This window comes from Sciurus carolinensis, chromosome 2, assembly GCF_902686445.1.
Source record: "Sciurus carolinensis chromosome 2, mSciCar1.2, whole genome shotgun sequence".
In the NCBI taxonomy this organism is placed as follows: Eukaryota; Metazoa; Chordata; class Mammalia; order Rodentia; family Sciuridae; genus Sciurus; species Sciurus carolinensis.
Window position 1 is genome coordinate 151,057,568 of NC_062214.1, and position 27,957 is coordinate 151,085,524.

The window sequence follows — 27,957 nt, forward strand, 5'->3', positions numbered from 1 at the left end:
TGAGAATCTAGTGTAGGGCTTAGAACATTTTGAATATTCTATGTTCTATATTCAAATCTTCTAATATTTTATGATTAATTATTCTTCTATTAACTGACACATCTTAAAATTAGCCAGTATAACAGTTGATTTCTGCTTGCAATTATGTCAGTTTTTTTCCTCTGAATTTCCTAGCTACGCTGTTATATGCATAAGTTCATTTCTTTTTTTTTTCTTTAAATATTTTTTAGTTGTTGATAAACCTTTTTATTTATATGCGGTGCCAAGAATCGAACCCAGTGCCTCACACATGCCAGACAAGCACTCTGCCACTGAGTCACAACCCCAGCCTACAAGTTCATTTCTAATAATATTATTTCTGATATATTTTCTTTATATTATTAATATTTTTAATTCCTTATTCCTAATATTTTTGCCTTAAAGTATATTTTATCTTATCTGAAACAAATGTAGCACCCATCTTTCAATAAGCATTTCCCTAGCACATCTATTAAATAATAAAATCAATAGACTTTTCTATAGCTTTAAGTTTAAGTTCTGCTTGTTTTATTCATCTTGCAACTCATGTTATTTCATGAGCATGTCAGTCAGTTTTTTAACCCATTTTGTCACATCATCCCAGAGGTAGAACATCTATAAAAACCTAAATCAAGTAACTCAAACTCAGAAAGTCAAGGGTTATATAAGTTTTCTCTCATATGTGGAAACTAGAGAGAAAGAATGAAAAAAAAAAAAGATGTTGGGGATCTCATGAAAACAGGAGACCAACAGAATAGAGGAAGGGGGACCAAGGATGAGGAGAAGGGGAGGAAAAGGGGAGGTAGTAGAGAATGAAACTGACCAAATTATATTGTTATATTTTGTGGGTAGGTGTGTGTGTGGTGAGAGAGAGAGAGAGAAACAGGGTGAAACAGGATCGAACAAGTCTGTGTCCACTTTTTAAGTTAATTTATCAGTTTATGGTTCCTGACAAAGTTAGTGATATATATCCAAACTGCTACTTTCCATTCCTAAGACCAAGACAGGCAAAACTTCTTAACACTTTGGTGCCAAGGAGAATAATTTTTTTCTAGTTCCTTTTCACTAAGAATGTGATCTTTCAAGAGTTCCTGGCTTAGCCAGGCATGGCGGTGGAGCACACTTGTAATTCCAGTGATACGGGAGGCTGAGGTAGAAGGATCACAAGTTTGAGGCCAGCTTTAGCAACAGTGAGGCCCTAAGCAACTTAGTGAAACACTGTCTCAAAATAAAAAAAAATAAAAAGGACTGGGGATGTGGCTCCATGGTAAAGTCCTTATGGGTTCGATCCTCAGTACCAAAAAACAAAAAAACAAAACAAAAAAAAAAAACCTGTCTTACCTCGAAGTCTGGTTCAACTTTCTACCTTTCTAGCACTTCTGTGGCAATTAAAATACAAGTACCTAATATCCTATATCTTGTTTTGGGTGATGAATACATGAGTTATACTATTGTGAAAATTCATTGGGAACTTAACAGCTTCATATTTTATTTCATATGAATCAATTAAAAATATAATTCAAGCCCTTCAATGATTAAAATCAACAAATCTTCCCTACTTCTCCAAGTCAGCATCAGTACCAACTCCTTTTAGTACAGGGGTTTTCGATTTCTTCTTTATTTTTGGTCATGGGCTCCCCTTCCTTTCCTGCATTTTCAGGTATATATATTTTGAAGATATTTATTCTATTTTCTCTTAGTATTTTATAGGGTGAGGATTACCAAATTTTATAGACTAGTGGTTCTCAACCAAGGAGTATTTTTCTCCCAGGAGACACTGGCAATGTCTGGAGACATTTTTGGTTGTTATAAGTAGGGGAATGAGTAGAGGCCAGAATGCTGTTAAATATCCTTTAAGGAACTGAAAGATCACCTACAACAAATAATTATTTGGGACAAAATGTCAATAACATCAAGATTGAGAAACTCATCTTACATTATTTTAACTGTACTGTACGAATGTTTTGCCTTTGTGCTTCACAATGACGTAGTATAGTCTAGTTATCACTCATGATAAAAAAAAAATCTTGCTGGGCACGATGGCACATGCCTGTAATCCCACAGGCAGGAGGATTGTGAATTCAAAGCCAGCCTCAGAAACTTAGCAAGGCCCTAAGCAACTCAGCAATACCCTGTCTCTAATAAAATACAAAAAGGGGCTGGGGATGTGGGGTTATGTGCCCTTGGGTTCAATTCCTGGTACCCCACCAAAAAAATCTTGTTTGAAAATTTACTCTAGAATTCCAATAAGACAGTTTCCAAAATTAAGAGCCTGAGAGGTAAGTCATCATTTAACAATGCAAAGTTTGTATACCTAATGCAAAATTGCCTGATAATAACTTTAAATTTCAATCTAATATTCTACCAGTAAATTATCACTTAAAATGCTCTGGCTAGGCAATGTGAAGTCAAGTTGAATGCCCTTTGGTGGTGGCTAAAACTTAAGGACATAATCCCTGGCAACACTCTGTGTTACTTCTATTAGCTTTTACTATTTAAAACTTTCTCATGACACAATACTGATAGGGAAATTATGGTTTTAATAGTTTGGGTTGCAAGATGAATACAATAAGGCAGGACTTGCTCTTCAAGCTATAGAAAAGTCTATTGATCTTATTATTATTTAATATAACATTAAATATTCAGGCATATGACAAGGTCTAGAGAATAACATCGTGAACACTCATTGCCTTACCAATAAACGTAAAAACTGAAGCATTACAGATATGACAGAAGTCCCTGTGGTACTCTCAGAACTCTGTTCCTTTCCTCCCCAGAAATAAGTCACCCACCCTTTTGAATTAGGTGTTTATCAATCCCATGCTTGTTTTTATTTTCACATTACATGTGTAATCCATAAGCAATATATCTATTGTTATGCTTGTTTTAAATATTGTATAAATTATATCAAGCATATCTTCTTTGACTTCCTTCTTGTTATTGATAATTTCCTGCATTTAATAGCTACAGGAATCAAGAGAAGGAACAAAGGAATGTTCAGCATCTATCTCTGAAGAAGAACTCATTGTGACAGAGTTGAATTTATCCCTAAATGCACCTGTCTACAGTGCTGTGTGCTCTTTTCTACTTCATGACAATGAAGCTGATAACTGAAATTCACACCCTTACACCCAGAGACAGGAGTCACTAATACCCATAAACTCCAAGTTCAGCTCTACTATATGAAATCCACTGATCTAATGGGTTTGCCTCAGGCATCTATGAAAGGGTGGTAATTGAATATGGGTAGTGAATTCATTGCAACTACTTCTACAGAAAATCTACTATGGCCTACCTAGTGTGTTTTTCAAGGAATATTAATAGCAGTATAGTAAAAGAAACCAAATTTGATCAGTCAGTTTTTAGATAAAAACATTACAGATCTGCTAAAGCAAACCACCAAAGACATAAAAGGTTTTATATTAGTGGGTTCAAAAAAAAATAAACCCAGATATTTTTATCCCTTCCTTTTCAGAATGTAAGTAGAAGGGTAAAGGAGATAAGAATAAAAACATTAGCTGGGTTTTAATAGTTTTAAGGATTCAAAGAGGCTGGTCTCAGAATGATACATTAGAGTCAGATTTAGACCAGGACAATCCCCTAAGGGAGACAGCTGACATGATTATTGCTCTCTTCCCAGATACACAGTCAAGCTAGCTGACATTTTACACCAGACTAGTTCAGCAGCTGCTAAAGAAGAGTAGACATTTGGTGTTCTGGAGAGTAGTGGAAGGACAGATTGTAAGTGCAGGGTGAATACCTCAAAGTACCCTTGCTGATTAGGGCTAACAAATGGCTTGTGCAGGGGAAAAGGTTAACACTAAAAATATCACCAAAGAGGAAAAAATAATGTGCTCAGGTGGTATTTAGGATAATTGACAGATCAAGTCCAGAAAGAAGTCTTTTATCTAACAAGAACAACAAAAGAAAGTGTATGTATATGTCCCTTACTCTACCTAAACCCCTAAAGCAAAAATGTTGATTGTTACCACACACCTTCCCTCTTCTGTCCTGTAAATAGAGTCCCTGTGTATAGGAAGGTCCAAGAAAGAACAAAAGCAAGATAAGATGCCAAGTCTAGGAGTACGATTCTAAAAGGTTTTAAGAACTGATCAAAATATAAAGTTTTAATGCACTTATTACCTAATTAATTAACACGTGATTGATTATTTTATACAGAATTTAAGTCAAAAGGCTTTGGAATCACCAGAGCAAGTATCCAGGGCAATTTTTTAAAAACCCAGGCAAGATGTTTTTATCATGAGTGATAATTAAACACAAAGGCTGAGGTGGCATCAAAATAAAGCTATGATGGAGATTTCAGTTTAAGAGTTGTAAAGAGGCCTAGACAATTATAAATGGACCAACACTACGGGCCACGATGGAGCCATGCCCAATATACAAATGGAAAAGGAATCTGGCAACTTGTTGGGAAAGAGAGCACACAGAGATACAGTGGATATATTGACTGACCCTGCAAGTGTGCTTACTACTCACCGGGTCAGAGCTACCTCTCAAGCTCACCGAGGTAAGGACTGTATTCACAATCCTTGTCACATTTCCTTACCTAAGGATATCACTGACAGTAATTTCAGGGATGAACTTTTGAAGGTGCTTCACTGTTGCACCCAGAAAACAGGCTTTATACATTTCATTAACTCCATAGGACAGATTCTGGGACACCAGTTTAATCAGGCCACTGAAAGTAAAGAAAAAAAAATTTATAAGAAAAAAGGAATTCTTTATGACTATAAATCACCTTTACAATTCTGAGACTTTTTTTGGGGGGGGGGGGCATCACAGAAATCTACACAAAGTCAGAAAAACTACATTTTTAAATGAACCTTTAGCCAATATAAGAAGAAAACTTCATCTACTGAAGAGGGAAACATCTTCCAAACTCAAATTCCCACGGAGTACTGGTTTCAAACTAGGAGTCTATAAAGGGTTGCCAACATCAAGGCTTTCTAATGCAAATGTTATATGCTTTCAACACACCCAAAAGGCATTAGCAGGTCTTTAAATCAGGGCATTAAACAAGTGAGACATCTATCCTACTTTAATCATTAAGATACTCTAGTAATCATTAGAGTAAGACACTCTAGTAAGGATTCTCAAGACAGACTCTGCAGAGTCTGTGTCTGTATGTTCTGCATGTATAGGCAATGTATTTTTATAATGTATTTATAGAATGATGCCGAGAAGCCCATCCTAACCCTTCTGTTTCAAAATCTGTGGAGGGTGAAATCCAGGTGCAATTCAAAATGCTTTCTAGTGATTTTGATGTGAAATCTTCTGGAGAGAACTCTGCTATAAGGACCAAACAGAATACCTCATGAAGATGTTTCTTATAATAGTAAAGTTTCTGTATCTTAGGTCAACATAATAGTTCTGCTAATTTTCCACAAAAAGAAACACTTTGGTCATCAGCAAGTTTTCTAGTGGCTTGCAAAATAATGGTGACTAGCTTAAAATTATATTATCAAAGGAAGCCATCTACTGATTTTGACAGAACTTTTTTTTCTTCCCTTTCAAAATCAACTAGAAGGTTAGCAATATAAGATTCGGTGTATAATAGCTCTTGGTCTTACCTTCCTTTTGTTTATTTGTTTGTAGTACTGGGGACTGGACCCAGGGTCTTCATGCATGCTAGACAAGCATGTACTACATTCCCAGCCTATTTTTTGAATTTGGATAGAGGGCTCAATAAATTGGCCAGGCTGGCCTCAAATTTGCAATGCTCCTGCCTCAGTCTCTTAAGTAGCTGGGATTATAGTGTGCCATCAATGTACTAAGCTAAAAATTTTTTTTAAAGTTGTTACCTATTGACAATTAAATCCTTAGCATCTCTGGCACTGAAGTCAAAGGGTCTGTATCCTTCCCGTTTAAAGGCAAGAACTGCGTTAGGCCCTAGCCAAATATTCCCATCCATCCTTGGTGTGAAATGAACTCCTAGGAAAGGAAACCGGCTATCTGGGACCTATAGATTCAACACAGCAAAGAATGGTTAGCCCCATTTCACATTCCACTTTATTATAGATACAAACATTTGATTAGTAATACAAAACACTTTCTTCTATGCATTTAATTTGCATTTTGAGCTATATTTGGATATGCTTTTTTATTACCATGCTTCTACTTAGAAATGCCATCCAGGAAACAATGATGCTATTGACATTAACACAGGCTGTCCCACCTATTCATTTTTCTGGGTGAAAAAAAATAATTAATTCTCTTGCTTCAGTTTATACTTTGCTCTCCAGAATTAGCAATATCTGTGACTAGCAAGTAAAATCAGGGCTGCCAGAAAAAAAAATACACATTCACATCATTGACTTTTGTCAAGTGGGAATATATAAGGTTGAAGCAGATGAATTTGGTGTTTGGGCAAGGTAAAAAACACTGAATAAAAAATATCAAATAGCTAACCATTAGCTGAACCAATTTCATCTGGTTCAACCTCATATATTTAAAGTATTCATTCATTTCCAGGATAGTTTGAGACAGAAAAATGAAAATTTAATTTAAACAACTCTGTCTTCTGCTCCCAGAACTACAGAACAGCCACATCCCTTTTCTGTACCTACAGACAGTGACCTGAGGATGGTTGGGTATCTGGGATTTCTGTAAGGGAAAGTTCTCTTATTAGTGGTCCCTCCACCAGAGAGAAGGAAGAATCTGGTTCCTTTTTGGTAACACTTCTATGGTACACTCATGCTTTATGGAGACATGTACTTGTGGGCAATTAATTACCACTTAATAATCAAGATATTAGAATTAATATTTAACCACAAGAGCAACAGAGGAAATGCCTACATAAATAGCTTTTCAAACTCCTCCTTACTTCTGAAGCAGATAAATGTTTTTCTTTCATTTCTTTTATGCCTACAACCACTTTGAGAAAAAAAGGCAGAAAACATTTCATTACCTACCGGATAAATATTTCCTTTTATAAGATAGCATTTTTCTGGCTTCAAGAGCAGGTAATCTCCCCGAAATGGTACGATTTGAGGATCAGGATTGCAACCACTTAACTCTGAAATACGGTCTGAGTGAAGTCCTGCACATGTCACAACATACTGACATTGAATTTCCCCTCCCTAGTGCAAAATAAAAGAGGATGATTACCTTCCACATATGAGAGAGAACAGGTGGTACTTGTCCTTCTGTGTGTGGATGCTTAAAAGAAAGGCTGGCCTGAATGCAGAAGAGTGATTAATAGAGGTTGGGGATACTGGATAAAGGGAGGTTGAATTTAATTAGTACATGATATATGCATGTGTGGAAATATCACACTAAACCCCATTAATATGTATAATTCATATGTTAATAAAAATAAAGCATTATTTTTTTAAAATAGCATAATTTGTATAGCTAGGGAGAAGAATAGGTCAAAAAGGGAAAGACAGATAATAGAAAAGTAAGGTTTTTAAAAAAATTTTTAAGACAGGTTATTGCTAAATTGCCAAGATTCAACTTTAATCCTCCTGCCTCGGCATCCCAAGCAGATAAGATTACAGGTATGTGCCATTGCACCCAGCTAGAAATGGACTTTTTCTAAAAAGAGGAAATTCAATGTGTCAGCAAAATAAATTCCTCAGCCTTTAGGTGACAACCTAGAAAGTTAGGATAGTGGCATATAAGAAGAGGTCACCTTAAATTTTGTACTTGACATTAGAGACAACAATGGTTGACCCAGCAAGGATACTTGAGCTCCATATGCATGCACACATACATATACCTTCCTACTAGGACCTCAGATGGAATTTCATAATTGTTTGTTGCAGGAAGAAGCAAACTTCATTTAGTTTTGACCTTCACCAGTTTTGGCCTCCTTTGTATTTCAGACGGATTCTCCACTCCCTACACCCACCCCAGCCCAGGTTTTTTTCTCTCTCTCTTTCTCCACAAGGTCTCCCTAAATTGGTGAGACTGTCTTCAAACGTTCGATCCTCTCTCTCAGCCTCCCAAGTGACTGGGATTATAGGGATGCATCACGGTCCCTGGCACTTCTCTGGTCCTATATGAGTAATAGCCCTGCTACTCTTAGGTTGCTTCAATAATCCTGTTCAATTCCAACTGTAACACCCTCCAACCACTTTGTCCTTCCTGATCAGTATCTACTTTGCAAACTGAGGCTACTTTAGAAATCTCAACTCTATCCTCATTTACAAGGAGCACACTCTACAGCCAAGGTTTAATTTAAGCATTAGAAGAATGCTAATCTTAGACTATTGTGATTTTTCCACACATTTTATTTTGTGATTGTCATCTCCATATTTTAACTTCCCCTTCTCTCCCACCTGTCCATTCTCCCCTCCTCCTCCTCTTCCTTTCCATCTCCTTCTTCTTCTGAGATGGGGTCTTACTATGTTGCCCAGGCTAGTCTCAAACTCCTAGGCTCAAACTATTCTTCCTACCTCAGTCTTCCAAGTAGCTGGGCCTATGGGCATATACCATCATGCCCAGATACTTGCTCCTGGTAACTTCTTGCTCTTATTCCCAGTCAACCTATTTCTGAAGCCTCAGAGTTCTCACCTCAACATTTTCTTTCTTGCCCTCACTGATTCAGCCTTATTTTACTGAACTATTTTTTGACTGTATGTATGTCCTATATTTTCCCTTGCTAGAAAGGAAAGCCTCTTTTTAAGAGTTATATAAGTCATATTTTTTGAGAAAAATCAGATGAAATTTCTCTATAGTGAATTTAAATTAGCTAGACCAAATCATGATAGTTTTGAGACCCTTGAAGTCAAAAGGGCTATGTCAATGATGACAACAACAACAAAAAATTGATTCCTTTTAAATAGATTAATATCTTTCCTGTTCGTCTAGAGTTATATACCAGAAGTACAAGAAATAATGATATAAATCTACTGGTTTGTATGTAAAAGTCAACAATTTTGATGTTCTTAGAACATAAAGTATATATAAATCTTATGATAAATGTATAGATGACAGCAAAATGTGTAAGATGGTACCAGCATGCAATAGTTCTGTTTTTTAAAACTCAAGTAACAGTTCCACATAAAGAAATGATTAAAAATGGTAACAGGTCTCTGAAATCATGTTATGCTACAGATGAAACAATAATTAAATTCAGTAAAATACTAATTTCACTTCCATACTGAAATTTAGGTAAACACTGAATGATACATTTGCATAACCATAAATGTCTTTAAAAAAACTGTACACTTCTATAGTTCTTTTGAAAATGAAGAAGACTATTCTCCTATCTAATGTATAAATTATTTTTAAAAATATTTTTAGTTGTAGATGGACACATTTTTTAATTTATTTATTTTTATGTGGTGCTGAGGATTAAATCCAGTGCTCATACCTGTGAGACAAGTACTCCACCACTGAGCTACAATCCCAGCCCCTCTAATGCATAAATTCTTAATTTGCAAATCCTCTCTCCAAAAGCTTATTTAAAATTTTTATTTTCTCTTAACCTCTCATAAAGTATATTGTTTAATCTGATAGGTAAACTAAAAAACTTGAATTTGAAGCCCAAAACTATACTAAAGGAAAAGGTCAAGATAAAAAGCAAAAAGCAAGACAGGCACGGTGGCGCAGGCCCATAATTCCAACGGCTCAGGAGGCTGAGACAGGAGGATCACAAATTCAAAGCCAGCCTCAGCAAAAGCGAGGTGCTAAGCAACTCAGTGAGACCCTGTCTCTAAATAAAATACAAAATAGGCCTGGGGATGTGGTTTAGTGATCGAGTGCCCCTGAGTTCAATCCCCAGTACTTCAAGAAAAAAAAAAAAAAAAAAAAAACCCTAAAAAACCCAAAACACCAAAAATCAAAACAAACAAAAAGCAGCAAGTAGAGGTGGTGGCATGTGCCTGTAATCCCAGCAATGTGGAAGTCTGAGGCAGGAAGAGTGCAAGTTCAAGGCCACCTAAGCAATTTAGCAAGACTGTGTCTCAAAATAAAGAGGACTGGGGATGTAACTCAGTGGTAGAGTACCCCTGGGTTCTATCCCCAGTTATCTCCCCCAACCCCGACAAAAGCAACAACTATAGTAACTCTGAATTAAATATATAACTGCTGATGTTCCATAGGCCTCTACATATTTTCCATTATATGATGCTAAACTCTTGTGAAAAATCTCCACGGATAAGGGCAGGTGCATTAGTAGATTTCCAATTCTTCTTTGAATGGAAACACTGGTTATTCTGTCACTCAGGGTCCCTGATTCAGCAGGTCTGATGATAATTGGAGTGTGTAACAGATAGTGATGCTTTACAAAGCCTTCAGCAGGCCCCAATAGATGAATCACAGTACAAAACTTTAGGATTTTGGAGGGAAAGTTCCACCATCCTCTGTAGACAATAATCCTCCTTGAGAAAGTCCTTTTTGGCTTTGACTAAACACCTGACTATGGGTCACCAAGTTACCATGAGAAGTACCCATTATTAACTAGGTGCTGTCTGAGTCACCAAGCCACAAAACTGGGTGTGTACAGTAGCCTTCTTTCATCAAAAGGAAGTATAATATATAAGATCAGGACTATAGATCCTGCAGGCACATATAAGTTACAGAGGCAAATGATTCACAATGCCTACTCCCACTAAATTTCCTCCTTCCTCTCAATCTGCATCTATGGCCACACTGCAAGTGCATTGTGATCAGTTAATCAAAGAAGAAAAACTACAAATCTGATTTACAAATGGTTCTGTACAATACTCTGGCACCATTTACCTAGGAGAAATGGCCAGATATGTGGATCTATGCTTCTTCATTTGCAGTAACTAATGGTTGGCTGGATGGTCAGAAAAGGGAGCTTGGAAGAAAATATATGTGAATGGACCATTCCAAACAAGCTCAGAGGATAAAGATATTTTTATCTTCAATAAATGCTCAACAAATGTTCAGTGATTACTGAGCTAAGGAAGACTTTAGTAATCAGCAGAGAAAATTAATTGCTCTGCAGATGTGAGTCAGCCTCTTTTCCTAGGTGCCCCTGTCCTTACCCAATGGCTCCATGAACAAAATGGCTGGGGGACTGGATAATCTCTTCAGTAAAGGATACATACAAAAGAATGAAACCAGACCTCTAACCATTCACAAAAATTAACCTGAAATGGAGAAAGACTTAAATATAAGACCTAAAACCATAAAACTAAAATAAAACACAGGGGAGAAGCTCCTTATCATTGGCCTTGGCAATGATTTTTTAAATAGAGTGAGTGCCAAAAGCAAAAATAAGTGGGACTACATTGAACATAGTAAAGGAAACAATCAACAGAATAAAAAGACAACTTATGGAATGGAGAAAGTATCTGAAAACTACATATCTGATATCCAAATTATATAAAAAACTCAAGTAACTCAGTGGTCAAAAAAAAAAAAAAAAAAGCACACAATAAAAATGGGCAGAGGGCCTGAATAAACACTTTTTCAAAAAAGACATACAAATAGCCAACAGATATAGGCAAAGATGCTCAATATCACTAATCATCAGGGAAATACAAATCAAAATCATAGTGAGATATCACCTCACACCTGGTAGGATGGCTACCTGATGTCTTTCTAAGTTCTTTTATTTTTTGGCCCTGGGGATTGAACCAAGGGGTACTTTACAACTGAGTTACATCCTCAGCCCTTTTTATTTTTTATTTTGAGAGGTGAGGTCTAGCTAAGTTGCTGAGAGCCTCACTAAATTGCTGAGGCTGGTCTTGAACTTGCCTCAGTCTCTGGAATCACTGGGATTAGAGACATGAACTACTGTGTCCAGCTACTTGATTTTTTTTTTTTAATTGGATAAAAGGCAAAAGATAATGAGAGTTGGTGAGAATATAGGATGTGTTACCTGGGAATGTAAGTATCAGTACAACCATCAGGGGAAAACAACATAAAAATTCCTCAAAAAATTAAAAATAGAACTACCATATGATCCAGCAATTCTACTTCTGGGAATATATATCAAAGGAAGTGAAATCAGCATGTTGAAGAAACATCTTTATTCCCATGTTTATTACAGCACTATTCACAACAGCCAAGACATGGAAACAACCTAAGCGTCCATTAAAACAGGTAAGAAGGAAATCCTTCCATCTCTGACAACATGGATGAATCAGAAAAATATTGTGCTAAATGAAAATAAGTCAGATGATGAAAGACAAATACTGTATGATCTCACTTATAGGTGGAATCTAAATAAGGGAATTCATAGCAACAAAGTAGAATTATGGTTGTTATGGACAAGCAGTGGGGAGTGGGTGGGAATGGGAGGTGCTGGTCAAAAGATATAAACTTTCAGTTATAAGATGAATAAGTTTTGGAGAGCTAATGTACCAAAGGGTGACTATAGTTAATAATACTTGTATGGCATACTTGAAATTTGGTTAAGATAACAGATCTTAAGTGTTTTCATCACACACACACAAATGGTAACTTTGTGAGGTAATGAATGTGTTAAACTTCACTGGGGTCATCAGTTCATAACATATAGATACATCAAGTTGCCACATTATATATCTTAAATATATATATATAACTCTAGTTGTCAATTATACCTCAATAAAGCTGGAAAGATAAGAATAGACTTAGAAACAGGGACTTACTTATTTTACCAAGGTTGATTCGCCTACAGCCTGTCTACAGAGACCAATGGAATACCTGATGGGATCCCTGGAATACTTCTCCCATAGAAAAAGTACAATTTAGTTCTCATTGGAATAGACACTCACTCTGGGTGTAGACTTGTCTTCCCTGACTGCAACTGTTCTGCTGAAACCACCATCTATGAACTTACAGAATGTCTTGTTCACTATCATGGTATTTTCACAGAAACTTTCTTCTAATTAATTAAATTATTTTGCAGTAAATGGAGTAATCAACTCATGCTCATGGAATTTATTCATTTTGCCATTTTCCCCATCATCCTGCAGCCAATGGGTAGCAGAAAGTGGAATGCACTTTTGAAGATTCAGTAACAGCAATACTTGAGAGGGCTGGAGCAAAGTCCTCCATGATGTTAAATGTGCTATGACTGACTAAAATACAGTTTTCTCCCATAGCCAGAGTCACAGGTCAGAAATTAAGAGGTAGAAATGGGAGTAGCTCGTTACTATTATCTCAATGATCTACTAGTCAGTTTTCTGCTAAGTATCTCTTTAATTTGGGGCTCTGACAGTTTCCAAGGGATAAATACTTCCACTAGAAAATAAGGAATGGTTCCATCTTGTGTTGATTTGATCAAGCTGGACACCATGTTTGACAGAATCTTCTCCTCTACATGCTTCTAACTTAAAGTTGACCAAAGCAGGAACTGCATATGATTTGGTAGGCCGAAGTAAAGTGGCAGTCATTAGTTTCTGAAGATTCTAATCCAATGTGGTGACAGACATACCACTCACTGCCCAGGGAACCCAGCTCTATATCAAGCTCTGTTTCCCAACTACTGACCCTACTAAGAGCTGCCCTGGACCACTACTTTGGTATACACAAGGAGGAAAAAGCATTCCACAGATCGCCTCAGGAGTTTCCCATTTGCAGTCCCACTTTAACAGCTAGACACTTGGCTTCTCAGAATGCACGAAGCGCCTCTTATCCACCAATTCCCTTCTAAACCATATTTCCTCTCACAGTTGTGTAAGGTCTAATTCCCACCATAAATTCTATAACCCTCACAAGTGACTCAGCTTTGCTGGCTGAACCTTGAAGACTCAGGGAATCTAACACTCTGTGCCATTCAATCGTTCTTGCTTTAGACTATGTGAAGATGAAGGAAAGTCTTAGAAATAGTAGAGAGTGTAGTAAATGTAGACAAGTTGGCAGAGTGATAAAATATCTATCAGTTTTGACTTAAAACTAACTATTCGGGACTGGGGTTATAGCTCAGTTGGTAGCGTGCTTGCCTTGCAAGCACAAGGCCTTGGGTTCAATCCTCAGTTCCACCAAAAAACAAACAAACAAACAAAAAAACCTAAATACTCCAGGTGCTTATAATCCTATTCTTTGCTAGCATAGCCACTTCATGAACACATTCCCAAGTTTAAATCCCTCTTATAAAGAAGACTATTAAATTGCTCTGAAAGATTTTTCTCTCACAATTATTTTTAATATTAGACAAATTACATTCAATGACTTAAAATACAACACTGGGGTTGATTCAACATTTTAAGAAAGAGAAGGGAGCTGGGGATGTAGCTCAGTGGTAGAGCACTTGCCTAGCATTCATGAAGCTCTGGATTTGATTTGATCTCCAGCACCACACACACACATACACACACACACACACACACACACAAAGGTATGGGGATGAAAGTGGACATCAGTTTTGTTTAAGAATCTTTACCTTTGTATTCTTTATAATAATTGGATATTTCATCCCTGAAAAAAAAAAAAAAAAGAATTAGCAAAAGGTTTTTTTTTTTAGCAAAAAGGTGGCCACCATTATTTGAAATATACTAGTAACCAATTTAAATGACTTTCTTTCTTCATATCTCAGCCCTACTTTTCATTCTGAAGTTTTTTACCAGGTAACAAGATTAAACTAGTCCATGTTTGACAATATATACCTGACAAGCATGTCTTTTAGCTTGTTGTATTTTAATGAATTTAATCTATGCTTATAAACCATTCCTTACCTTGGCTCCAAGAGATAGTCCCAGCTTTTCACTGAATTACAATCCTGGAAATCATGCTGTACAATGCATCATTATGAATCAGTACCAATCTAAAGCTATGATATGAGAAACCTTAGTGTCTTGAAAGATGACTACCTGATTCCTTGCAGGGTCTGGATTGTTTAGAAAAGCAAGAATTATCATGACACAAAAAAATTCCAATACTAAGCTAACCATTTATAAAAGTAGTTTCCACTCAGATACATGGGAGCTTAAAGTTTTATAAAGCATATATACAGCACATAAAAAGCATAATCTACCTTTATCATAGATTTGATTTATTAAGTTACCTACCTATGACGGCCTTATGTAACAATTTTGTTCATCATCTTAGAATTTAGAATGCTGAGAGAATGATTTAGATGGCCTAGATCTCCTTTAAAACCTGTCAAGGAAGAAAGAACTAAACACGACTTTTTTTTTCTCCTCCAAATTTCCCTGCAGCAAATAGAGAACTTCCCAAATAATTTATTTGGTTAAAAGAAAAATAATAATAATGTCCTCAAAGCAAAACACCTTCTAAGTGCAGTCTAAAGTGGGGCTTTTGGAATGGCTGAGTCTTCTTACATTCTTGGTTGCCATTTTGGTGCTTGGGTATGTTCAAAAAATCAATGAAGAATCTCTACCTATTCTTAGGCCTTATCCTTGGATAGTCTGATCCAGTAAGTCTAGGTGATGCAAAATCTGTATTTCTAACAAGCATTACTGGGAGAATATGACTCTAACCTGCAGGATGGAGAAGTATTTGGTTGCTAATTATCTATAAACAGTCTTGGCAGTTCAGATTTTAAGCACCAATCAGAATGTCTAAACAGTGCCTAGTTCTATCAGCACAATCCCTCTGAGAGTTCTGGCTGTCCTATGTCCAATCTCCCTTGTTCTTTCTGCACCCACCCTACAAGCCTATCTTCTGGTGGTCTTCCTACCATACTATCCCAGACAGAAACAATTCCAAGTTTTTGAAAAAAATCAATAAAATTATTCAATAGAAAAGACAAAGATGGCTTACCATCTCCACTTCTTGAAGGGCTTTCTCTAGCCATTTCAATATCTTTTACTTCAAAATTAGTCAAGACAGACCCACCAGCTTCTTGGAAATCCTGGGCAAACGACAAAGCTACCTGCCGATAGTCCACAATGCCAGTATATGGACAATCAATTGCCATTAGACCCTGGGACAGAATTATGAAAAAGTTAAATGATACAAACAAGAATCAATAAGGTTTGTTCAAATGGTTATTTTTGGTGGGATTTTTTCTTGTTTATTTTGATGGAAAACACACATTAACATTGTTTGGCAAAAATCTGACAGTCCTAAAAAATAACAGAGAAGTTTGTTCCATTAAGTGCTTAAATTTGTTAATGAGCACATAAAGAATGTTTCTATCAAAGGAGAGAAATAACACTAGCTAACTAAGAAAATCTCTATTATCAGGAAACAATTTTCCTCTTTAAAGGAAAATTTTGCCAGGTTCTTCCAGCTGCTACAGTGAGTTTCCTAGTCTTATTCATTCTCTAACATATCTGATTCTGAGTTGAATATCAAAAAATTATATTCAAGTAGACTCCACTGAGATTTCCTCAGTGGTGTATCATACAGTGCCCACACTGTGAAAACTCAGAGAATCAGTCTAGTTAGCTCTTCACAATATTTGCAAAGCCTTGCATTGACTGCTGCAGATTCTACCTTCAAAAATACAAATATGGAATGGAGATTTTATGTGATTAAATCAGACTTTCTCTCCAGGAATGTGAGGAATTAACAATCTATTACTTTGTTTTTGTTTTTGACCCCAGAAGATATGTCCAAACTCTGTAGATAAATGTTCTAAATTCATGCTTATTTTAATTTTTGAAGTGAATGTTGAACGTGCCATTAGCCTTTTCTAAATCTTAAAAGGATAAGAATAGAATTTCACACATTAAGCACAAACTACATTTTTGTGATAGCACCTTGGTAATAACACCATTTTCTATTGCCTTACTGATTATATATCAGTTCACCAAATATCCTGTAAGAGGGTAACCACTTCCCAGTATAACTAATGTCCAGATCCTGAGTGCAACCAGTAAATTCTGCTGTCCACTTGCTTGACCAGCACAGCATGGTTGTTGTTGCTGTTTTAAAATATTATCTAAAATAAGGTTATTTTAAACATCTCACTCTTGAATTCACCACCTCATCCCCACCCACCTCATTATGAACTTGGCCTTTAAAGGCTTTTGATTTTGCCAACCACCCCTGACTAATGCTTCTATGTGACCAGATCATGCTAAAGATAAAGGCTCACAAAACACCAGTCTCTTTTCACACACTGAAAGTGACATTTGGCAAACTTCTGATGGTCTTCTGATGGTCTTGTTTCCGGATTATGAGAGCATTTGCTAAATATAAGAAATTATTTCTTCTGTCTCAATACAGTTGATGAATGTAAAAACTACATTAGCCCTGGTCACTGCCCAATAATCCCTAAATTTACAGGTCAATAGTTATAACTTAACTTTAACCTATAGATAGTACTTTGGGTACAATTACTCAGAGAGGTAACTTGGAAACAACTAATCTGGTTTTTGTTCCCTATTTCTGCTTTCCATAGTCTTTTTTTTTTTTTTTTTTTTTTTTTGGTACTAGGGATTGAGTGAACCCAGGGGTGCTTTACTAACTGAGCTATATCCCCAGTCCTTTATATATATATATATATATATAAATATAAAGTGTGTGTTTTTTTGTTTTTTTTTTTGAAACAGGGTCTTGCTGAGTTGCTGAGGCTGGTTTTTAACTTGCAGTCCTCTTGCCTCAGTCTCCCAAATTGCTGGGATTGCTATATATATATATATATAAAGTGTGTGTGTGTATATATATATATATATATATACACTTTTTTTTTTTTTTTTTTGAAACAGGGTCTTGCTGAGTTGCTGAGGCTGGTTTTTAACTTGCAATCCTCTTGCCTCAGTCTCCCAAATTGCTGGGATTACAGGTGTGCACCACCATCCCCAGCTATCCTTAGCCCTTTTCTGCCTATAAAGCTAACCTCTATAGAGCTTCAATGTAACCCCTTTTCATTGGAGCTACTGTAATTAAGACATTATGATAGTAGTAAAAGAAGAAACAATGAGAACAGAGTCCATACATACCTACCCATATACAGAAAATACACAAAGAAAATACTGCAGTGCAGTGGGGAAATAATGGTCTTTTTGATAAATGGTACAGAGTTAACTGGATATCCATAGTGGGGAAAAATTTTGCCTTGATCCATACCTCACATCATATTCAAAAATCAATTTCAAATGATAAAACAATAAAACTTTTAGAAAAACACATGAAGTACCTTCCAGGCCTTGGGCCAATCAAAAATTTCTCAAACAGAACACAAAAAGCACTAAACATAAAAGAGAAACATATGTATATTGCTAAAATGACTATATTAAGAACCTCTGCTCATCTAAAGGCACTATGAAAGTAAAAAAACAAGTTACAAGAAGATAGGAGATTTGCGATATATATTTGCGATATATATTTAATTATACACATACATTGCAAATGCATATATATTGCCCAATAAAGTCATATCCAAACTATATAAAAAACTTAAAAATTAATAAGAATAATTATAAGAAAGGCAGTAAACCCAAAAGAAAAATAGGCAAAGGACTGGGTACTTCACAAAAGAAAATATCCAAATGGCTCATAAACATATGAAAATATAGCCAGGTGCAGTGATGCATGTTGGTAATCCCAGGGACTTGGGAGGCTGAGGCAAGAGAATAACAAGTTCAAGACCAGACTCAGCAATTTAGCAAAGCCCTAAGCTACTTAGCAAGATAAAAAATTAAAAAGGACTAGGGATGTTGCTCAGTGGTAGAGTGTCCCTGTGTTCAATCCCTAGTACAAAAAAAAAAAAAAAAGAAAAAAGAAAGAGAAAAGGTATATAACTTTGCATCATCAGGGGAATATAAATTAAAATCATAATATAATACTACAGGTCAAGCATCCCTACTCTGAAAGTCCAAGATCTGAAAAGCTCCAAAAGCTGAAATGACAACATGATGCTCAAAAAGTTTTAGATATTGCCTGGCATGGTGGTGGTGCACAGCTGTAATCCCAGCTACTTGGGAGACTGAGGCGGAGAATTACAAGTTTGAGACCTGGACAACTTAGTGAGATCCGATCTCAAAATAAAAAAAATGAAAAAACAGTGGGGGACTAGGGATGTAGCTCAGTGTAGAGTGCTTAGACATATGGAAGAATGTGGCACAAATGTTGTCTTTGAGCTTCCTTGTAGCCAATGCAAACAGGACAACAAAGTCAGTGAAATGATTCAGTGTCCATAAAATAAAACAAGTCAACTGCTCAGAAAGAACAAAGATATTCTCAGAACTAAGATCATAGAGAAATTTCTCTTCAAGGTTCTCAGAGCAAGATGTTGTGTAACGGTCAACAATGTATGTCCTCAACCACATCCTGAGAAGCTAGAATGAGTGACACAATTGCCCTCCTCATAAGCTAATGACATAAAAACAATTCAAAGAGAGTAACTGGGGTCAAAGAGTAGGACAGGGAAAGAAAATGCTGCAGTTTAGGTATGCTACTCTGACAGTCTGCAGAGATGTAAAGGAGTTAAGTAGCCTACTTATCCTCTCAGCTATGTCTTGTAACTGATGTTTCTCAAAACCAAGCTTTTGATAAGCATGGTCTGGCATGAGTTCTAGGTCATGCTCTCTAAGACAGATACCTGGAGTCCAACTCTTTCAAAGTGCCAATAAAATGGTAGAAGGTAGGGAATAGGAGATATAGCCATTCACTGGGAAAATTGCTGGAACCTGGGATTGAACTCAGTCTCTGAAAGGTTATCATTGAAAGATGACATGTAGAATAACCTATTATTATTCATATTTCAAGAATGAAGATATTTTTCACCTTAGTATATGTTAAGCAAGATACTCTGCAACTCACTCTTCACATTCATGCCAGGCATATCTTCCTAAAATAGGTATCGGACACTATAGCTATCCTCTTCAAAAATTTTCAGTTGTTCCCCATGCCTACAGGAAATTTTTCAGCTATTAGTATGAATGCCAATCCCTTTAATATGGGCCTAATCCTGACTTTCCAGTCTCATCTCTTATCTCTCCTTACACACCCTAAACTCCAACCACACCTAAATGTTCAGTGTTTTCCAAACATGCCATAGATATTTGGCAGGATGGGGCACAAATAGGCTGCTATAAACATTTTAGCACATACGTTTTGGGAAACGCAAGTTCATATTTCTATACTTCCTCTTGCCTTTGTTTATATTGCTTGGACCTGGTATTTTCTCAAAGAAAGAAGAAATTGGGTGTCCTGTTTTCTGGTAATGCCCTCTGTGTCAGTCACTTCAGTGCTCTGTGCCAGGATCATCTGATTTTATGATCCTTGCCTCCTATATATTCACCCTCAGCCTCCATGAAAAAGGACTGAGTCCTAAATGAAAACATCCGTTTGGCCATGTGCATGAGGCTGGTGAATCACTTACCCTACAATATGGCTCCTTCTTTTTTATATCCTCCTGCTGAATCAGTCTCAAACCTTGAACACCATTCTGCAGGCCCCTCTCATACAGGGCCCGAAGTCTAGGAATTTCTTCTTGTTCAACAGCTACTATTAGCTTCAAAAAATAAAATGATAAAAAGTTTGTTGAGAGTTAAGCATATCATCAGCTATGAAAGATATAAAGTCCATGAAAATCACAAATTTTTATATGATTCAAATAGGTTTAATTAAAAATTTTTTCTTCATGTATCTACTTCCCCCTTTCTTCAGGACTTTATCTTCTTCCTTTACCAAGAAAAGTTTTCTTAAAAAAATGGAATTAGAACAAATTTTCAGGCTAGGGCTATAGCTCAGTGGCAGAGCGCTTGCCTAGCATGTATGAGACATTGGATTAGATCCTTAGCACCACATAAAAATAAACAAAATAGAGGCATTCTATCCATCTACAACCACACATAAATAAATAATAAATATAAAACAAAATTTCCCTTAAGTCATGACAAATGCAGCTTCAGTTTCCACTTCTATTATCATCACCTCTACTTGCATCTTGGCCATAAGTAACTATTATCATTACTCAGTCCCACAGGCAAGAGAAGCAGTTTGCTTAGCCTTTACATTTTTCAAAACAAATGGCCTTCTTATTTCTATAAGGAAATGTGAAATACCAGTACATCAAAAAAACAGCTGGTAATCCGTGTAATAGGAAATCACTGACAGAAAAACTTCCCTTTTATTTCCTGGAATAAATTACAAAGTATTTTCTCTGCATTCTGTTGCAGAGGAAAATAATTAGTAAATTCATCAGCTTTATTCAGAAATCTTTCATTTCTAGGTAAAGTATCTGAAGTCAAATTTCTTCTTATTTAACAGTTACCAGCAAACACGGCACAGATGCACATTCACAGGTACATTAGAATTCACAAGTAACTATTTCATACCATAGAGTCAACAGAATTTCATGAGGTAATGTTTTTAATCAGGTGTAAAGGCCATTTAAATCAACAAATGACTAATCTTAAAAATAGAAGAGAAATAAAAGGACATTACCAAGAAAATAAAAAGACAATTCATAGAATGGGAGAAAATATCTGTAACCCATAAAACTGATAAAGGTCTGGTTGGTACTCAGAATCCATAAAGAACTTTTACAACTTAACAACAAAAACTGTACAATATTATATCTTGTTTTTTTTCACTTAACATTTTGTCAGAGCCACTTCTCACATTAATAAAAACAATTGTCACAGCATCTTTAATGACAACAATGAGCTTTTATTCTTAAAAACCACATAAAGAAAGGACATCACGGGCTGGGGAGGTAGCTCAGCTGGTAGAGTAAGCACAAGGCCCTGCGTTCGATCCCCAGTACCGCAAAAAAAAAAAAAAAAAAAAAAGAAAGGACATCACTACCAACTTTACAGAAAGAAAAAGACTTATAAGGGAAAGGTATGACAACTGTACACCAATAAACTAGGTAATCTAAATGAAATGAACAAATTCTTAGGATACAAACTTCTAAAAATGATTTGGAAAAAAAAATAAAAATTTATTCAGACCTGTAACAAGTAAGGAGATTGAAAACTTCCCACAAAGAAAAGCCCAGGCATCAAAGGTTTTGCTCACGAATGCCATCAAATGTTTAAAAGAATTATTGGAGGTTAGGGATATAGCTCAGTTGGTAGAGTGCTTGCCTAGCACGCACAAAGCCCTGGGTTCAATCCCCAGCACCACCAAAAAATAAAATAAAATAAAAATTATTACCAGTTCTTCATAAAATGTTGCAAAAAAACAGAAGAGGAAGAAATGCTTACCTAATTCTATGAAGCCAATATTAGCCTTATACCTAACACAAGAAATTGCAGACCAATATTTCTTGTAAACACACATGCATACACACACACACACACACACACAATTAGGGTGTGTGTGGGGGGCTGGCGATCAAACCCAGGGCCCTGTACCTCTTAAGCATGCACTCTATCACTGAGCTATACCCTCAGTCCTACCATATAAAGACTGATGCAAAAATCCTGAGCAAAATACAAAAACTGAATTCAGCAACATATAAATATTATATCATGATGTAGTGGGATTTATTGCATAGCAAGGCAAGATCAATTTCACATCCAAAAGTCAATGAATGTGGTCTGGCTTGTGGCTCAGTTGAAGAGCGCTTGTCTAGCACGTGAGGCACTGGGTATGATGCTCAGCACCACATAAAAAAATAAACAAAATTAAGTTATTGTGTTCATCTACAACTAAAAAATATTTTTTTAAAAAGTCAAAGAATATAATATACTATAGTAATAAAGCTAGGAATAGAAAGGAACTTCTTCAGCCTGATAAAGAGAATCTCCAAAAACAAAAACAAAAACAAAAATAGAACAAAAAACCCACAGGTGACATCATACTTGAGGTAAAAGACCAATTTAACCTTAGGATAAAAAGCAAACAAGAACAACCACTTTTACTACTTCTACTCAACACTGCATTGGTAGCTCTAATCATTAGTTCTAAGCAAGCTAAATAAATAAATAAAAGGCATCTGTAGTGGTTAATTTGAATTGTCAGTTTGATAGGATTAAAAGATGCCTAAGAATAAGAGGCTTCTGGGTGTGACAATGAAAGTATGTCTAGGAATGGTTGGCATGTGGGATAGAACTGAAGTGGAGACCCTCCCTAAGCAGGAGAGCACCATCCAACAGGTTGGAGGATTGGGTGTAATAAATTTGGAAGAACAAGGAAGCAGCAGCAGATGCAAGCTCAATTCCTCTTGAATGGGTTCTTGATTGCTGCTGCAATTGCCTGAGGATATCAGACTCTAGCTCCTTCACTCTTCCAAAGTGGACTCTGCCGGTGACTTTCGAGGGAGTTGTCAGAAGCCTTCATTCCCAGACTGGGGTAGCATCGTTGATCCCTCTTGTTCAGAGGCTTCAGCATCTTGGCCTGTGCAGCTACTGGTTCCTCTGTCTCTCCAACCTGCAGATATGGGACTATCCAGCTTCTGGTTGTGTAAGCCAATCTAATAAGTCCCCTTTTTTATAATCATATAAAAATATCTATATCTGTCTATCTATCTATCTATCTATCTATCTATCTATCTATCTATCATCTCCTGTTGGTTCTGTTCCTCTAGAGAACACTTTCAATTTCAACCAAATTGAAAAGGAAATAAAATAACTTATTTGTAGATGACATGATTTTGCATATAGAAAAGCCTAAGAAATACACACACCCATACTCACATAGTCACACACAATTAGAACTAATAAATTAGTTCGGAAAGACTTCAGGATAAAAAAGTCAATATACAAAAATTAATCATATTCTATATATTAGGAATGAATAATAAAAAATAAAATTAAGATAATTTCCCTCACAAAAGCATCAATAAGAATGAAATATTAAGAAATAAATTTATAGAAGACAAGACTTATACACTGAAAACTATAAAACATTGTTGAAAGAAATTAAAGAAGATCTAAATAAGTAAAAGAAATCTTCTGTATTCATGGACTACAAGATTTAATATTGTTAAAATGGCAGTATTCTCCAAATCGATATATATATTCAACATAATTCCTATCAAAATCCCATCTGCTTTTTGGAGAAATTGATAACTTGCCCCAAAAATTTGTTTAGAAATGTTAGGGTCCCAGAATAGCTATAATAATCTTGAAAAAGAAAAAGTTGGAGAACTCCCATACTGGCATAAGGACACACATATACATCAGTGGAACTGAGAATCCATAAACATTTTTTGTTCAATGGAGTTCTGATAAGGATGCTAACACAACTAATGTAGAAAGAATAGTCTTTCCAACAAATGATGCTGATACAACTAAGTATCTATATGTAAAACATGAAGTTTGACCCCTCCCTCATACCACATATCAAAATTAATTCCAAAGTGATCATAGATTTAAATGTAAGAGCTAAGGCTGAAAAACTCGTAGAAGAAATTATAGGAGAAAATCTTTATCATCTAAGGTTAGGCAAGCCTTCTTAGATATATTAGAAGCACGAACAACAAAAGAAAAAAGATAAACTGAACTGTTGTGGTTTGGATATGAAGTGTTCCCCCAACCTCCTGTGTTAATACAGGAAGTACAGAGGTAAAATGATTAGATTGTGAGAGACATAACCTAATCAGTCCACCCTTTGTTTATTTGTTTGTTTATTTATTTATTTGGTGGTGCAGGGGATTAAACCCAGGGCTTTGTACATGCTACCAACTGAGCTATATCCCTAGCCCCAGTTCATCCTACTTTGACTGAACCAACTGGGTGGCAACTACTGGCAGGTAGAGCATGGCTAGGGGAGGTTGGTCACTGGAGGCATGACCTGAAAAGGTTCATCTTCTGCTTTCTCTGCTTCCTGGCTGATTTGAGCAGAAGATCTTTCCTCCACTGTGCCTTTTGGTCATGATGTTCCACCTCACCTTTGGCCCAGAGCCACGGAGTCAGACAACCATGAACTGAACCTCTGAAACTGTGAGCCAAAAGAAACGTTTCCTCCTCTAAGTTGTTCTTGTCAGGTATTTTGGTCACAGTGATGAAAAAGCTGACTAACACACTGGGATTTATCAAAATTAAAAACTTTAGTGCTTCAAAGGGCACCATCAAGAAAGTAAAAAAGAAAACCTACAGAATGGTACAAAACATTCCAAATCACATGGGTAGCACAGCGTCTTCCCTTATCCACAGTTTCATTTTCCGAGGTTGGAGTTACCTGCAGTCAAACACAGTCTAAAAATATTAAATGAAAAATTCCAGAAATAAATAATTCAAAAGTTTTAAACTGCATATCACTCTTGAGTAGCAGGATGAAATCTTGTACCACTCTGCTCCACCTTGTCTAGGATGTGAATCATTCCTTTGTCCAGTATATCTATATTGTATACACTACTCAACCATTAGTCACATTGTAGCCATCTCAGATACATTGATTGTCATGGTATAGTACTCGTGTTCAAGTAACTCTTATTTTACTTAATAAGAGCTCCAAAGCACAAGAATAGTGATAATGGCAAGTGTTATCTCACATCATCATAAGAAGAATGAATACAGCACAATAAGACATTTTGAGAGAGACTAATCACATTCATGTAACTTTTATCATGGCTTATTGTTATAATTGTTCTTTTTTTATTAGTTGTTATTGTTAACCTCTTACTTTGCCTATTTTCACATTAAAGTTTGCATAAGAAATATCAAGATATATTTAGTATTCAGTGCTATGCAAGATGTCAGGAAATTACAGGGGGTCTTGGAAAGCATAATTTGTGGATAAAAAGGGAGTACTGTATCTAAAATATATAAAGAATACATACCATTCAACAATAAGATAAAAAATAGCCCAATTTAAAAATGATCAAAAGATCTGAATATACATTTCTCCAAAGAAGTTATATGAATGACCAAAAGCACATGAAAAGATGTCAAAACAGATGCAGCAATCCAAAGGAAATTAAATCGGTCAGAGAAATATCTGCATTCCTACATTTATTATGGCATTATCCACAGTTTCCAAGAAATGGCATCAACTGAAGTGTCCATCAATGGATGCATATCTAAAGAAAATGCAGCATATATACACCCTAAAAAGGAAGTCTTGTCATTTGTGACAACACATATGAATCTTTAAAACATTATGTCCTTACTTCATCAAGTGAAATAAGCCAAGCACAGAAAGAAAAAAACTGTATGATCTTCAAAATAGAGAATGGAATGGTAGTTACCAGTGGCTGGGGATTAGAGAAATGTAGTCAAAAGATACAAAATTTCAGTTAGACAAAAGGAATAAGTTCATTAGATCAATTGTATAAAGTGGTGACTATAGTTAATAACAATGTACTGTATTTTTGAAGACTACTAAGAGAGTTTAAGATTTTAAAATGATAAGTATGTGAAGGAGTACATGTTAGCTAAATATAGTCATTCCACAATGGCTATATTATCATGTACTTATCCAAGTTATCATGTACATGTTATGCACAATATGTATAATTTTGCCAATTAAAAATAAATTAATTTGGGCTGGGGTTGTGGCTCAGTGGTACAGTGCTTGCCTACTAGCATGTGTGAACCATTGGGTTCGATTCTCAGTACCACATATAAATAAATGAATAAAATAAAGGTCTATTAACATCTAAAAAATATTTTTAAAAAATAAGTCAATTTAAAAAGGAAAAAAATTATCAACTTCATTAATCACTAGGACAACACAAATCAAATCCACAATGAGGTATAACTTCATATCTACTAGGATGGCTAAAACACAAAGACAATAACAGGCATTGGTGAGGATATAGAGAAGTTGGAATCCTTGCTAATTACCAGGGGAAATGTAATGTAAAACAGCATCTTGGAAAAGAGCTGGGCAATTCCACAAAATGTTAAAGATAAAGTTTCCCCTATGACTTAACAATTCTACTCCTAGATATATAACAGGGAGAAATGAAAACATGTTCCCATAAAAACAGGTAGAGGAATGTCCATAACACTGTTCACAACAGTAAAAATGTGGAAACAACTGAAATATCTATCAACTGATAAAATAGATAAAAAACAAAATGTGACACATTCATACAATGAAATATTGTTCAGTCACAAAAGGAAATGAAGCACTAATTCATGCTATGACCTTTGAAAACATTAGGCCAAGTTAAATTAGTAACAAGAGACTACATGAAAAGATGCTCTGACATGATTCTATTTATATAAAATGAACAAAATAGGCAAATTAACAGAGACAGAAAGTATATTAGTAGTTGCTAAGGGAGCAAGGAAGACGGAAATGGGGAGTGACTGCTAATTGGTATGGGGTTTCTTTTTGGGATAAGGAAAATATTCCAAATTAGACAGTGTTGTGATGGTTGCACAATTTTGTGAACAGACTAAAAACTGAACTGTACACTTTAAACGTGTAAATTATATATCAATAAAGTTGTTATATTAAAAGTTACACGAAATTAGTCATACCATCTTTTTTTGTTATTCTCTAATACTAGACTGCACAAATTATATAGATACGAAGGCAGAAAAGTCAGATATTTTTTAAAAATTAAATATTAAACATCAGTAAGAAATGCTAATTACACATAAGTCAAGGCTCTAGTAAAATATCATACCTTGCCACATTGCTTGTAGGAAATTCCCTTCTGGTTACAGTATTCATAGATGAGGTCTGCACCTTGTACACACAACTTAGCCTTTAAAGATTCAGGTTTATAATATATTCCACTATGTATGACACCACTATTATGTCCAGTCTGGTGAGTAGCTACAGAACAAGAGAAACAGGGTACAGAGAAAGTACATAACTCATGTAAAACCTAAGAGTTAAGGAACAATTACAGTTGAAGTTTCTAGACACCAAATCATATCAAATTCTACCTCAATTTGTTCATATTATTGGTAATTTCCTCTAGTAGCTGTGTCTGGTATCCATGTCACATTGCTCCTGCCTGTGATTTCAACCATAACTCACTTGTTAAGACCAGCAAACCACTTACCACTAGGACTCTCTGCACTCTGCCCCAGGACCTTTCTGTCTTTTAGGGGGAGAGTGGGAGCTGTTCCACATCACTAGGGATAATCCTCAACGGAGAGAGACAACAGTTGATAGGTAAAAAAGCACAATCCTGGAAAACATTATCGCTCCTTAGAGGTTCCAGTGGAATCAAGCTCACAGCAACAAGGTCAATAAGTCACTCTCCTTCCTTGTCTTCTCTCTCCATCCCTTCACTCCTTC

At 35.9% G+C, this 27,957-nt stretch overlaps 1 protein-coding gene across 1 annotated transcript in view; it reads right to left on the minus strand.

Moving 5' to 3' along the window:
* The window catches only part of L2hgdh (L-2-hydroxyglutarate dehydrogenase), a 41,870-nt gene that overhangs the window by 6,067 nt on the left and 7,846 nt on the right, over positions 1-27,957 (minus strand). Inside the window, exons 3-9 of the mRNA XM_047542281.1 lie at positions 27,335-27,486; positions 20,183-20,314; positions 15,670-15,832; positions 14,330-14,364; positions 6,951-7,118; positions 5,841-5,998; positions 4,586-4,717 (exon numbers count right to left, since the gene is read on the minus strand). Coding sequence (XP_047398237.1) covers positions 4,586-4,717; positions 5,841-5,998; positions 6,951-7,118; positions 14,330-14,364; positions 15,670-15,832; positions 20,183-20,314; positions 27,335-27,486 — 940 coding nt within the window. The remainder of the gene's footprint in view (positions 1-4,585; positions 4,718-5,840; positions 5,999-6,950; positions 7,119-14,329; positions 14,365-15,669; positions 15,833-20,182; positions 20,315-27,334; positions 27,487-27,957) is intronic.